Source organism: Mastomys coucha, unplaced genomic scaffold (genome assembly GCF_008632895.1).
Source record: "Mastomys coucha isolate ucsf_1 unplaced genomic scaffold, UCSF_Mcou_1 pScaffold6, whole genome shotgun sequence".
In the NCBI taxonomy this organism is placed as follows: domain Eukaryota; kingdom Metazoa; phylum Chordata; class Mammalia; order Rodentia; family Muridae; genus Mastomys; species Mastomys coucha.
This window is the reverse complement of record NW_022196912.1, coordinates 130,739,986-130,753,731: the sequence shown is the minus strand read 5'-3', so window position 1 is coordinate 130,753,731 and position 13,746 is coordinate 130,739,986. Positions and strand designations below refer to the sequence as shown.

The 13,746-nt window shown below is 41.7% G+C and overlaps 1 protein-coding gene across 13 annotated transcripts in view; it reads left to right on the top strand.

The window, feature by feature from the left end:
- Positions 1–13,746, top strand: part of Dnah11 (dynein axonemal heavy chain 11) — a 328,931-nt gene that overhangs the window by 300,446 nt on the left and 14,739 nt on the right. For all 13 annotated transcript variants that reach the window (XM_031357847.1, XM_031357834.1, XM_031357836.1 and 10 more), the window contains 2 exons: positions 3,124–3,315; positions 10,356–10,475. In XM_031357847.1, coding sequence (XP_031213707.1) covers positions 3,124–3,315; positions 10,356–10,475 — 312 coding nt within the window. The remainder of the gene's footprint in view (positions 1–3,123; positions 3,316–10,355; positions 10,476–13,746) is intronic.

Below are 13,746 nucleotides of genomic sequence, written 5' to 3'. Positions count from 1 at the left end.
TGCACATGTGTGCAGCTCATGGTTCTATGCATGTGTGAGCGCACTGCACATGTGTGCAGCTCATGTTCTATGCATGTGTGAGCACATTGCACATGTGTGCAGCTCATGGTTCTATGCATATGTGTGCAGCTCATGGTTATATGCATAGGAAATGTATTCATTCATGTGTTTAGCAACATACACCATGTTGAGGCCAGAGGATAGTGCCAGGTGTCTTCTTCAATCTTTTTACCTTATCTCTTAGATAGAGTCTTTCACTGAACCTGAAGCTTGCTATTTTTGACTACACTATTGGCTAGCAAGCTCCTATGATCCACCTTATCTCCATCCTGAAACGCTGGGGTTACAGGTCCACATTGTTACTTATACCTCTATATAAGTGTTGGAGATTTGAACTCAAGTCTTTCACTATGTGATTCCTTATTCACCAAACCATCACCCTACACCCTAAATCTATCTTTATAATCTTTCTTCTTAAATTAGAATTTACATCTGAACTTTGGCATACTCGCTGCAAATGAATAAAGTTAATTTTATGTCAGTATTTTGCTCCCGGCAAACATTTCAGAATGTTTCTGCAAATCTGATCATTGGGAGACAAGATGACAAAAGAACCATTTCTGGCAAGATGCTACCAACCTACACAGCTTTTAGCTCAAGAATATTTGCCTTTGGAGATATCATAAAGAACTGCTATTTGGGGTTCTTTTCAAACAAACAGACCATGATGTTTTCAGAGTGAGAGTATAGATTCCTTTTTCTGGGAAACGTGCCTGTACAGACAGAAGAAGTGTACTAGCTACACAATTTGACAGATCAATGATGGTACCTGTTTCCTGTTAACAATCCTAATTGTGTGGTTTTTCCTTCCTTCCTTCTTTCCTTCCTTTTTGAATTTATACTGTGTCTTCTTGGCATGGTTTTGTGTAGGCTTGCCTTAACTTCCTTTGTAGCTGAGGCAATGCTGGACTTTTCACCTTCCTGCCTTTGCCACCAATGTGCTGCCCCACCATGTCCCATTCACACAGTGCTGGGGATGAAATCCAGGGCTTTGTGCAGGATAGGCAAGCATTCTGCCAACTGTGCTGCACCCAAGCCTGGCTGTTTTCTGATGCCCATTTGCTCATCAGTTGTTGTATAAATGTACAACTATTTCAAAATATAGAATGGACAGGTCTACATTGTCAGATATGCCTGGCTCACATTCTCTTCATATAATGCTTATACTGGTAGAATATAATAACCCAATGGGCACTGACTTTTTTTTTTTAACACTGAAGATAAAACCAAATTGCTTATGATAATAGATTGAATTAGTGTGCTTTGTGTAGTACTTTGGGTTTTTATGTGATTAATACAAGTGGCTACTTAGTATCTTGTTAGATTATAGTTCTATAGTTCTGATATGAAATTTCAAATATAATTTGTTTCTTAGAAATACCAGACACAGGTAACATTTTTTACAGCCTTAAAAATTATAGCATTTATCTTCTTTTACCATCTTGCCTTTTTTTGATGTTTACTTGTAGAAATTTTTATTTTTGGTTATCACACAGCTTTATCCCCATGAACCACCTAAAACCAGTCTAACTTAATGCAACTTAAGAGATCTTCTTGGCTCTAAACTACATGTAGCCAGGCGATTATGAAACTATATTTAGCAAAGCCAATTCCACTGCAGGTGTTATTAGCAGAGGTGGCACACTCCCCTGGTGATGGGCCATGGCAGCAAACTCAACCCAGAAGTCCTCTGGGATGCCAGACATGGATTTCTCTCGCTGTTCCTAAATAGCCTTGGTATGTGACCAAAGTGATTAGAGCCATTTTAAATATGAACTGGGTGTGGTTGGGCATCTCGAAGGAGGGTAGGCAGGAAGGTTCAGCCTGGGCCCTATCCTTGACTTATCTTTCTTGTTGGATGAACTTGAGAATGGCTAGAGTACTTCTTAGAAGTAGGTCTGGTATCTTGGTATTGGACTGCTGATGGGGGCCTTGGTTGTGTCAATGTGGCTTACTAGGACCCAGCCTCTCCCTTGACATACAGAAATCCTGCAGATCTAGTCCACACACTGAGCTCCATATGCTACTCAGTCATTTCAACAATAATTCTTCCTCAGTTCATTGGAAGGTCCTGTGTCCTGGGTTAATTAATGTATGGACTAAACTGATGTGATACAGAGGAGGAGCAGGCCTGGAAATGAAGCTGAGCACTGGAGCGCTAGCATGCATGAGTGAGGTACTAGGCTGAAGCCCTAGGAGCACATAAGTGCCCAGAGAGTCAGATTTTAGTGACTATGGCCAGGTGCTCTCATACCACACCCTGCTGATCTGTACCCCCACCAAACCTGACCAGAGGAGTGTCAGGTTTGTCTGGTCATCATTGTTTGTCACAGAAAAAAGTGATGTAAACAAGCCAAGTCCTCATCGTAGGCAAATGACATGGAAGGGAAATTATGCCAATCACTTCTGCTCAAAATCTGTCAGTGAAACCTTACTTATGTGGCACCTATGGCTTCAGAAGAGGTTTGGGAACAGTCTTTCAGTGGGTGACCATGTGCAGAGATGATCTTAGTCACTATGGAACTGGGAAGAATGAGGAATGGGGACTGCCTAGAATTCTGCTAATAATGGCTCTAAGATTATGTCATCCAAAGTCTGTTCTCCAGGGGAAAGGATATCAGAAATATTAGCACCCTTAAAATGAGAGGCCTTATTTTCTAGAGAACCTAGAGATATTAAAGAGGAACACAAGCTAGGGGTATTGCTTGGTTTGGAGCATGCACAAAAGCCTGAGACTGGTCCCAAAACCTGCTAAACTAGGTGCAAGTGGCACAGTCCTGTAACCCCAGCATTTGGGAGGCAGGGGGAGGCAGATCTGGAGTTCAAGGGCATCCAAGCCTACATAGCAAAGTCCTGGCTAGCCTGGGATACATGAGAGACTGTCTCAAAAAGAAAAAGAAAAAAGCCTTCCTCTTACATTTCAGGAAAGCCAAATGGTCTCCATTTGTTTTGGACAAATGGCTGATTATTCTGAAGCCATTCACAGCGGTAATGGGAATCTAGGCTTTTGCCCTTATATACTGTCCAGATGGTTAATCAGCCACATCTTGTCTTTCCTTTCAGGATACACTTGAGATGTGTTCCAAGGATCAGGAGTTTAAAAGCATCCTCTTCTCTCTGTGCTACTTCCATGCCTCTGTGGCAGGGAGACTGAGGTTTGGTCCCCAGGGCTGGAGCCGAAGCTATCCTTTCAGTCTGGGAGACCTGACCATCTGCACCAACATTCTCTACAACTACTTAGAGGCAAACCCTAACGTAAGTGCTGTGGTCATTAACCCCCTCCAAGCAGTGCATGGAATCTGCCAGTCTTTAGGAGCTAACAGAATGGACCACAGTTTCTCTTGTGAAGCTATTATTGAAACAGCCAACACTACATAAGCATTGTCTGCCAAGTGTGAAAATAAACCAGAGTAAAAGTTTTCATAAGGCAGGCTAAAGCAGTTCTACACCAGTAGCTTATGCAAAAAAAAAAAAAAAAAAAAAAAAAATGTCCTTCATTATGTTAACAAAAACAGTGGTTTACATGTGCATCTATGCCAGATTCATTAGGCAGGTAATGAAGCATTTGCACAAATGTAATTACATCCAGCAGTTCTGACAGTTCATAACACTGCATTAATAATCACCACAATTAGTTCTGATGATGGAAGCAATTTACAGTGCGTCACATGTATCAATAATGGTGCATTTCCTGCATATGTCATTATTATGTATTAGAAATGCCACCTTGTTGTGACTTTCTCAGTAATATTCACCTTGATTTGAAGTTAAAGGGAGATGGATGATTGTATCCTGGAACTAAAATGCATTTTCAGACTGGTGTGGGAAAGCCTCATTGAGAAAGGGCTGTGTGAACTCTCAAACCACTAGATTGGGCTGCAGAAGAGAACATCAGGTCCTAAGGAGGGCTGAGCCAGCATCATCTCCACAAGGGAACTTTTTCCATTAAGTGACATCAGTAGGTATGTTTATCAAACCAATCAGAGGCTGTCTATAATGTACCTTTATAGCCTCCTATTCACATTTCTAATAAAACAATGGCTTATTGCTCTTTTGGTAACCATTGTTACAGGTTTTCCACAGTGTTTTCTTAGGTTTGCGAGGCAGCTTGATTGCTATGACAGTATACACACACACAACATATATGAGGGGTGCCTTTTCCCCAGAGCCGTACCCTGAGTGTGTTATTTCACAGTAACTGGGTTTATCAGGGTGCCTTTTCCCCAGAGCCGTACCCTGAGTTATTTCACAGTAACTGGGTTTTCCATCTTTCTGATCAGTGCTCTCATCCTTTTTCCTTCTTTGACTGGTTGTCTTGTTTGTTTTTGTTTTGAGTTTTTACTTTATTATTATAGCTATTATTATTATTACTATTATTATTAATTATTATTTTAGTACTAGAGACTGAATTTAAGGCTCCATGCATGCTAGGCAAGGGCATTACCACTGAGATACATCCTCAGCCCTACTTTGAGATAAGGCTTCATTATGTTGGCTGTCCAGGCTTGGCTTTGAACTCACTCTATAGCCCAGGCTGGCTTGAATTTGAGGCTCTCTTGCCTTGGGCTCCTGGATAGCTAAGATTATAGGCCCACTCTACCAGGCTGATCTCAGCATGTTTTGTGTAAACTATTACACACACAATTATTCTAATAATTCTGAGGGAAGGAACAGACCAGTTAATACTTCCACTGACATCCTTTGTGACTGTCCATGAGTCTGGATCCAGGTGGGCAGTCCTCTGTCAGCTGAGCTTTGTACACAATAGAGGCAGACAAGGAGGGGAGAAACGAGAGAAGGTTGTGCTCATCTCCGGCCTTCACGGCAGCACCACAGGTGGTCGGGTAAACTGCACTGTTCTTCTGTGGCTCAAGGGTCAACATAGCTATGCGTGTATAACCTGTCATGTCTGATAAATTGACCAGTCATTTGCCACATATTACAATGCAAGTTTTCAATCTGGGAATGAATTTAACATTCACATACTATTTGGTTATACAAGGTGCTCTCGTAGTAGATATATCTCTGTTGCTGAAATAAAACTCTGTGGCCAAGATAACTTAGAGACAGCATGGCAGAAAGTAGCAAGCATTGCTGCAGAAGCAGGAAGCTGAGAGGTAACATCTCACCATGAGCATGAAGCAGAGAATGAAGACTGGAGACAGGCAAGGCTTTTTATCTTAAAGCTCACCCCCAGAAATCCAGTGGTGTTACTCCCTCCAGCAGGGCTAGACCTCCTAACCCTCCCATCACCACAGCTCCTTACAAGAAGGTATTAAAAGACAGTGGTTATGGGTTTGGGAGACAGCTCAACCACTAAAGTGCTTGCTTGCTACATGAGGACTCAAGTTCCACTCCTCAGTGTAAGGATAAAAAGCTACATGCCTATGATCATGGTGCTGGAAAGCTAGGTAGGTAGATGTCTAGAGCTCCTGTAGCCAGCCAATCTGTGAGCTACAAGCTAAGTGAGAGGCCCTGGCTCTAATAAAAAAACATCATGGTAATATTAATCGAGAATACCTGATTTCAACCTCTGGTCTCAACATGTGTACATGTGTGTGCAAACTGTACACACCTGTGTCCAACATGTCCTCCCCACACAAGGTTTTTTTTTTTTTTAAGAACAAAGATTAAGCTTTAGGAGGAAAAGTCAATTATTGAAAAGAACAGACCTAGGTGATTAAAATTATGAGGGAAGTATATATTGACTACTGACACACAGGGCATTCATTCAATCTGAATGGGACATACAGGTAAATCTGTTCCTATTCAATTCTGCTCTGTAAAAGGTATCTGTGGCATGACTGGGAGGGCCTGTAGTTAGCTGCTTCTTGCATTTCTCATTCCTATCAAACTGCCTTAAGAGAAAGATACATTTTAGGTTCATTTCTTCAAATGTGAATGAACTTGTAGCAAGTACATTGGAATGGCCTTAGCAATTTGACTCGTTCTGTTCTGTCACATCATGCCACAGGGAAGGCTATAATTACGATTTTACTTGAACCGTCGGAAAGCAATAGACTGCCACCAGGGGTACAAAGGTTCCTGTCTAGAAAGGCTTCATCACAAACTGGCATGTTTTGCAAACCCAGAGGAAGGGAAGGGGTAGCAGAAAGAGGCTTGAACTCTGTGAAGGAGATACACTGAACAAAACATAGTATGGTAGTCACTGCCCTCAGAACAGCCTCATGCCTGGTCTTTGCAAAACTGATGGGAATCAAATAGACTTCAAATATAAATTGTCTACCTGAGTCACATAGTAAAGACTTTAGATGAGGCGATGATGAGTCTTGAGGTGGGGTATCAACTGGACTCACCTGAGAAGAGGGAAGCTCAATAGAAGAACTGCCTCCAGTTTGATTGACAGGTTGAGCTGCGGGCACACCTTGGAAGCATCTTCTTCACAGGAGATTGGTGGGGGTGGGGATTCTGCCTACTGTTTTCAGAGCTACCCCTAGGCAGGTAGGCCTGGACTACATACAATAAGTGGCTGAGCAACCCAAAAAGCATCCTTCCTGCATGATTTCTCCTTCAGTTCCAGCCCTGTCTTCCCTTCATGGTAGAGTATCACCTAAAGGCTTAATAAACCCATTCAATCCCCCAAGTTGGACTTGGTCAATGTATTATTACGGCAATAAAAACTGAAGTAGGATTGGTAAAGATCTTTTCCCAATTTGTTGGTTGCCATTTTGTCTTACTGACAGTGTCCTTTGCCTTACAAAAGCTTTGCAATTTTATGAGGTTCCACTTGTCAATTCTTGATCTTAGAGCATAAGCTACTGGTGTTCTGTTCAGGAAAATTTCCCCTGTGCCCATCTGTTCAAGACTTTTCCCCACTTTCTCTTCTATTAGATTTAGTGTATCTGGTTTTATGTGGAGGTCCTTGATCCACTTGGACTTGAGCTTTGTACAAGGAGATGAGAATGGATCAATTTGCATTCTTCTACATGTTAACCGGCAGTTGAGACAGCACCATTTGTTGAAAATGCTGTCTTTTTTCACTGGATGGTTTTAGCTTCCTTGTCAAAGATCAAATGACCATAGTTGTATGGGTTCATTTCTGGGTCTTCAATTCTGTTCCACTGATCTACCTGCCTGTCACTGTGCCAATACCATGCAGTTTTATCACTATGGCTCTGTAGTATAGCTTGAGGTCCGGGATGGTGATTCCACCAGAAGTTCTTTTATTGTTGAGAATAGTTTTCACTATCTTGGGATTTTTGTTATTCCAAATGAATTTGAGAATTTCTCTTTCTAACTGTGAAGAATTGAGTTGGAATTTTGATGGGGATTGCATTGAATCTATAGATTGCTTTCAGCAAGATGACTATTTTTACTTTATCAGTTCTTCCAATCATGAGCATAGGAGATCTATCTTCTGAGGTCTTCTATTTCTTTCTTCAGAGACTTGAAGTTCTTGTCATTACAGATCTTCCACTTCCTTGGTCAGAGTCACACCAAGGTATTTTATATTATTTGTGACTATTCCTAATTTCTTTCTCAGCCTATGAGTATAGGAAGGCTACTGATTTGTTTGAGTGAATTTTATATCCAGCCACGTTGCTGAAGTTGTTTATCAGTTGTAGGAGTTCTCTGGTAGAATTTTTGGGGTCACTTAAGTATACTATCATATCATCTGCAAATAGTGATATTCTGACCTCTTCCCTTCCAATTTGTATCCCTTTGATCTCCTTTTGTTGCCTAATTGCTCTGGCTAGGACTTCAAGTACAATATTGAATAGGTAGGGAGAGAGTGGGCAGCCTTGTCTAGTCCCTGATTTTAGTGGGATTCCTCAATGTCCAATATATACAAAAAACTCAAGAAGTTAGACTCCAGAGAACCAAATAACCATATTAAAAATGGGGAACAGAGCTAAACAGAGAATTCTCAATAAGGAAACACGAATAGCTGAAAAGCACCTAAAGAAAGGCTCAACATCCTTAGTCATCAGGGAAATGCAAGTCAAAACAACCCTGAGATTCCACCTCACACCAGTCAGAATGGCTAAGATCAAAAATTCATGTTACAGCATCATGCAGATGCTGGTGAGGATGTGGAGAAAGGAACACTCCTACATTGCTGGTGGGATTGCAAGCTGGTACAAGCACTCTGGAAATCTGTCTAGCGGTTCCTCAGGAAATTGGACATAATACTACCTGAGGACCCAGCTATACCACTCCTGAGCATATACCCAGAAGATTCTCCAACATGTAATAAGAACATATACTCTCCTATGTTCATAGCAGCCTTATTTATAATAGCCAGAAGCTGGAAAGAACCCTGATGTCCCTCAACAGAGGAATGGATACAAAAAAATGTGGTACATTTACACAATGGAATACTACTCAGATATTAAAAACAATGACTTCATGAAATTCATAGGCAAATGTTTGGAACTAGAAAATATCATCCTGAGTGAGGTAACTCAGTCACAAAAGAATATACATAGTATGTACTTACTGATAAGTAGATATTAGGCAAAGAACATGGAATACCCATGATACAACTCATGGACCACATTAAGCTCAAGAGGAAGGAAGACCAAAGAGAGGATGCTTCAGTCCTACTTAGAAGGGGGAACAAAGTAATCAAGGGAAGTAGAGGGTTGAAGGGACTTGGGAGAAAGAAGATTGGGGAGGGGGAGAAGAAGAATCATGTTTGGGAGGAAATGGAGGAGATGTACAGACAGCAGGAAATTGAACAGAGATGTGTAGCAATGGGGGATGGAGAACTGGGAGTAGCAACCAGATAGTCCCAGCTGCCAGGAAAGCAAGAGCCTCCCAGGACCCCACAAGGATGACATAAGCTGAAATACCCCACAAAAGGAGGGAGAACCTGTCGAGGCCATAACCAGAGGTTAGGCATGGCCCCCCAGTTGAGCAATGGAGCCACTCACCCATCTTCAAAATGTTAACCCAGAATTGCTCCTGTCTAAAAGAAATACAGGGACAAAGAGTGGAGCAGAGACTGAAGGAAAGGCCATCCATAGACTGCCCTACCTGGGGATCCATCCCACATGCAGATACCAAACCCAGACACTATTGTGGATGCCAAGAAGTGCTTGCAGGAGCACTGATACAGCTATCTCCTCAGAGACTCTGCCAGATTCTGACCAATACAGATGCAGATGTACACAGCCAAACTCAGTACACATTAAACTGAGTGCGGGGACCCCTATGGGGAAGTTAGGGCTATAGGAGCTGAAGGGGTTTGCAACCTCATAGGAAGAACAATAATATCAACCAACCAGACCCCCCAAAGCTCTCAGGGACTAAACCACCAACCAAACTGTACACAGGGTGTACCCATGGCTCCAGCTGGGTATGTATGCCTTATCTGGCATCACTGGGAGGGGATCCCCTTGGACCAGTGGAGGCTTGATGACCCAGAATAGAGGAACGCTATACCACTGAGGCAGGAGTGTGGGGAGGGAGCACCCTCCTAGAGGCAGGGGGAAAAAGGAGGGGATATGGGGTTTGTGGAGGGAAAACTGGGAAGGGGGATAACATTTGAAATGTAAATTAATAAAATAACCAATAAAAAGTTGAAAAAGAAAACTAAAGTAGGCCAGCAGCCAAGACTGGAAAGTGCTGAGAAAACATGTCAGGAGTTTCAGATGAAATTCCAATATACAAATGTCCCTCATAACCTGTTACAAAGATGACTCCGTTTCCTCTAAAATCTACAGTAAAGTGTGGTGTTGCTGGGCTTTGTCAAATTTATTAGAATACACTGAAAATAATTCTCTTAAGAAGTTCTACATAAAGACTTAAAAGACAGATCCACACTGGTTTTAGCCTTGGTTGACAGGGTCATAATAGGGCAGTTGGGGTAAAGGGGCTTGTACTCTTGGCTAGCCAGCTAGGGCAGATACTCTAGGTCTGGAAGTGAGCATTCGTGTGGCATTGTCAACTTGACACATTCTAGAAGCACCTGGCATAAGAGTCTCAGTGAGGGGCTGTTTAGATTAGGTTGGCCTGGGAGTGTGTCTGTGGGGAATTATCTCAGCTGGCCTCATTGAGCCGGGAAGACTTGGCCTGCACGTGGGCAGCAGCATCCTTTCATGGGCCAGGCCCTGGGCTGTACAAGGCGTAGAGAAGATCAACATGGCCAAATTAAATTATTCACCTCTGATCTGTGGACATGATATGGTGAGGTGCTTCACCTTCCTGCCACCATGACTAACCCAAAATGACAAACTTGAAATTGTGCACCGGAGCTGCCATTGCTTCTGTTTAGATATTCTGTCACACCAACAGGAAAGGAAACTCTAAGACATGTGTTTTTCCCCCAGGTACCATGGGAAGACCTCCGTTACCTCTTTGGGGAGGTCATGTATGGGGGCCACATCACAGATGCCTGGGATCGCAAACTATGCCGAGTATATCTAGAAGAATTCATGAATCCATCTCTGGTAAAATATTTTAGAACTTACTTCATTGAGGAAAAAAAATTCCGATAAGAAATTTTCACTTTATGTTTTACTATATATGTAATTCTTAAGTGTTTCTAAGGATGCTGGCCTTTTTATAAATGTTCACATTCCTATTCCTTTTGGAGGTTTGGGAAATTATTAAGTATAGACCTACTAGATTTTCATAATATCCCTGTGAACTGGGCTGAGATGATGCTGTTTCTCCATTGTACAGATGGACACAATGAGGCCCAGTGACTAGCCCCAGATCTCTCAATGATTGTGCCCACACGCCCACCAGAATATGAATCCTGTGATCTCACCCCAGGGCTCATTTTACTATCTTTGTTGTTATTGTTTTGCCTTCTTGTATAAATCATAAACTAGTCTATAATTTTATCAGTAACATTGGGTTACTTAGTATATGTTCAGAGAAACTATGGCACTTAGGTCTGTAAGGTGATGGACTCAATGGCTTGACAGAATCCATGTAAACCTAGATTAGAATTTCTAACTGGAGCATTGAGATGGCTTAGTGTTAAAGGTGCTTACACACAAACTGCTCCATGTATGTGCATGAGGGCACACTCACACAACATACACTACTACACACACACACACACACACACACACACACACACCAATGAACAAATATAACAAGAACACCTTATATAGTTCATAGGTAAATAGTTACAATTTTCAATTTAAAATAATGTCTATTAATATGGTAAAACAATGGGAAGGAATATCAACCACATGTGATGTGATGAACTTACTTGATTTTTCCTTCAAACAAGCTGAAAAAAATAAAAAGAGCTGGGCGTTGTGGCGCACGCCTTTAATCCCAGCACTTGGGAGGCAGAGGCAGGCGGATTTCTAAGTTCGAGGCCAGCCTGGTCTACAGAGTGAGTTCCAGGACAGCCAGGGCTACAGAGAAACCCTGTCTTGAAAAACCAAAAAATAAATAAATAAATAAAAATAAAAATAAAAAAATAAAAAAATAATAAAAATAAAAAAAAATAAAAAGAAAATGAAAAAAGAAAAAAAGATAAAACAAGGGCTGGAGAAGTGGCTCAGGGATTAAAAGCATGGACTGTTTTCAACAAAAACCTGACTTCAGCTTCTAGTCAGGTGGCTCAGAGCAGCTCTGAGTTCCATGGGATCTGACATTCTCTCCTGGCCTCCTCTGACACTCATGCTTATCTTGGCATTCTTCTACACAGAAATACATGCATAATTAAAAATAAAATCTTTTTTTAAAAATAAAATCATTAGCCTGGCAGTGGTGCTGCATGCCTTTAATCCCAGTACTTAGGAAGTAGAGAAATGGATTTCTGTGAGTTTGAGGTCAGCCTTCTCTAAAGAGAGTTCTAGGACAACCAAAGCCACATAGAGAAACTCTGTCTTGAAAAACAAACAAAACAAAACAAAACAACAACAACAACAAAGAAATTATTACTACTATAGTATTGTAGGGCTCCTGTTGTTTTATGTGTGATAATAAAGCAATATAAAAAGGTTTTAAAATAAAGAACAACATAGTAATCCTCACTACTCCTACGAGAAAGGGGTAGTTTACCACTGGCAAAATCTTAAGACCAAACATCTTGTTTCACATAGAATTAACCCCATGTCCATGTCAAATGCTAGGCTGGCTGAGGTTTCTGGTGAATGTGCTTGGTTCTTGTACTATAGATGCTGAGGTGGTAGCTCGCTTGCTATTGCTCACTTGCTCTCTCAAATGCTATTCAAGCTTGCTATGACAATACCTCATAACCAAGACAACATATAAAAGAAAACATTCAACTGGGTTTACAGTTTCAGTGTTAAGAGTCCATGATGGCAGAGTAAATCATTGCAGCAGGAACTGCCAAGAGGTCATACACCGATCTACAAGAAAGAAGCAGAGACTAAATCAAAATAGCATACACACACACACACACACACACACACACACACACCCTCAAAGCCTGCCCCAGTAACACACTTCCCCCAGCAAGGGTACATACATCTCCTAAGATTCTCCACACAGCCACCAAGTGGAGATCAAGTATTCAAACATGGCCTATAGCCATTCCCCTCCAAACCACAAGAGCCATTTTCTAGTTATTTCTTGAAAGTTCAAAGATACTTGGGTTAATGGGCTTCCCATAATCATGACATATGACCTGAGATAAACAAACTTTATAGGAGACACAACTTATTTGGGCCCATGGCTAAGAAGTTGTAATCTCCATCTGAGTGGGTAATGGTCAGTCTACATGAATGTGGAAGCACATGGCTTAGGAGGTATGTTTGCTTCTTCGTGGCAAATGAAGAAAAAAAGAAGAGATCAGAAGTCCCAATGTCCTCTTAAGAACATGCCTCTGATGATCTCATTTCTTCCCACTGGACTCCAACCTCCTAAAATTCTACAACCTCCTAAGAGTGCCACAGACTAGTGACATTCACAGGAGTCTTGGGATAGTACTTTCAAGCCATGGCAACACCTATACCATCTAAATTGACCAGGCATTGCCATAGACACTAACTTGTTTTAGAGCAGTGCTGGAAGAGCATACTGTTGTTTATGTTTGGTCCTGGTAATCTGAGTAAGCTTCTATTCACAGCTTTTCTAAATGCTTCTCAGAGAAGCTGTGCAGACTTGATCACTAGTCTATTTTGAGACCTTACATAACCATGTACCAGGAAAAGTGTATTTGAGTCTAGTAATTGACATTGTAATGGACACTGAATGTTTCTTACTTCTTTAAATAGCATTAACAACAGAACATAGCACTTTCTCCTCTGTGACCATCCTTTATGTCCTCCTTAGATTCAAAGTCTCCCAGTCTTTCTCTCTCCTAATGAGCAGGATTTCACATGTCAGAAAGATACTTTCAATTCAGCACTATCAGAAGTTGCTCCTCAGAAGTGGTCTGGGAGCAAGTTTCCATGGAGACATGGAGCATCAACAGTGCTGCAGAGCCACCTTTGCAGAGCCTATTTCTCTGAAGGATGGTAGAGGGTACGGGCTGAGCAGGAAGCTGAGGGGTAGCCCCTTCCTGGCTCTGGCCTGTTGCTAAGCGTGGAATTACTGGTCCAAGAAATATTTCATTAGCCTTTACAAGGCTGGACTCCCACTCAAATGATTGTAGAATAAATATAGGTGATGAAACCTGAGGCGGGCATTGCTGGTGTGGAAGAGCCCTTTAGAAATGTAGGTGCACAGCCTTCCCTCTGGATCTGATGAGGTTCTGGGGTGTAGACACTTCATTCATAAGCTGCCATA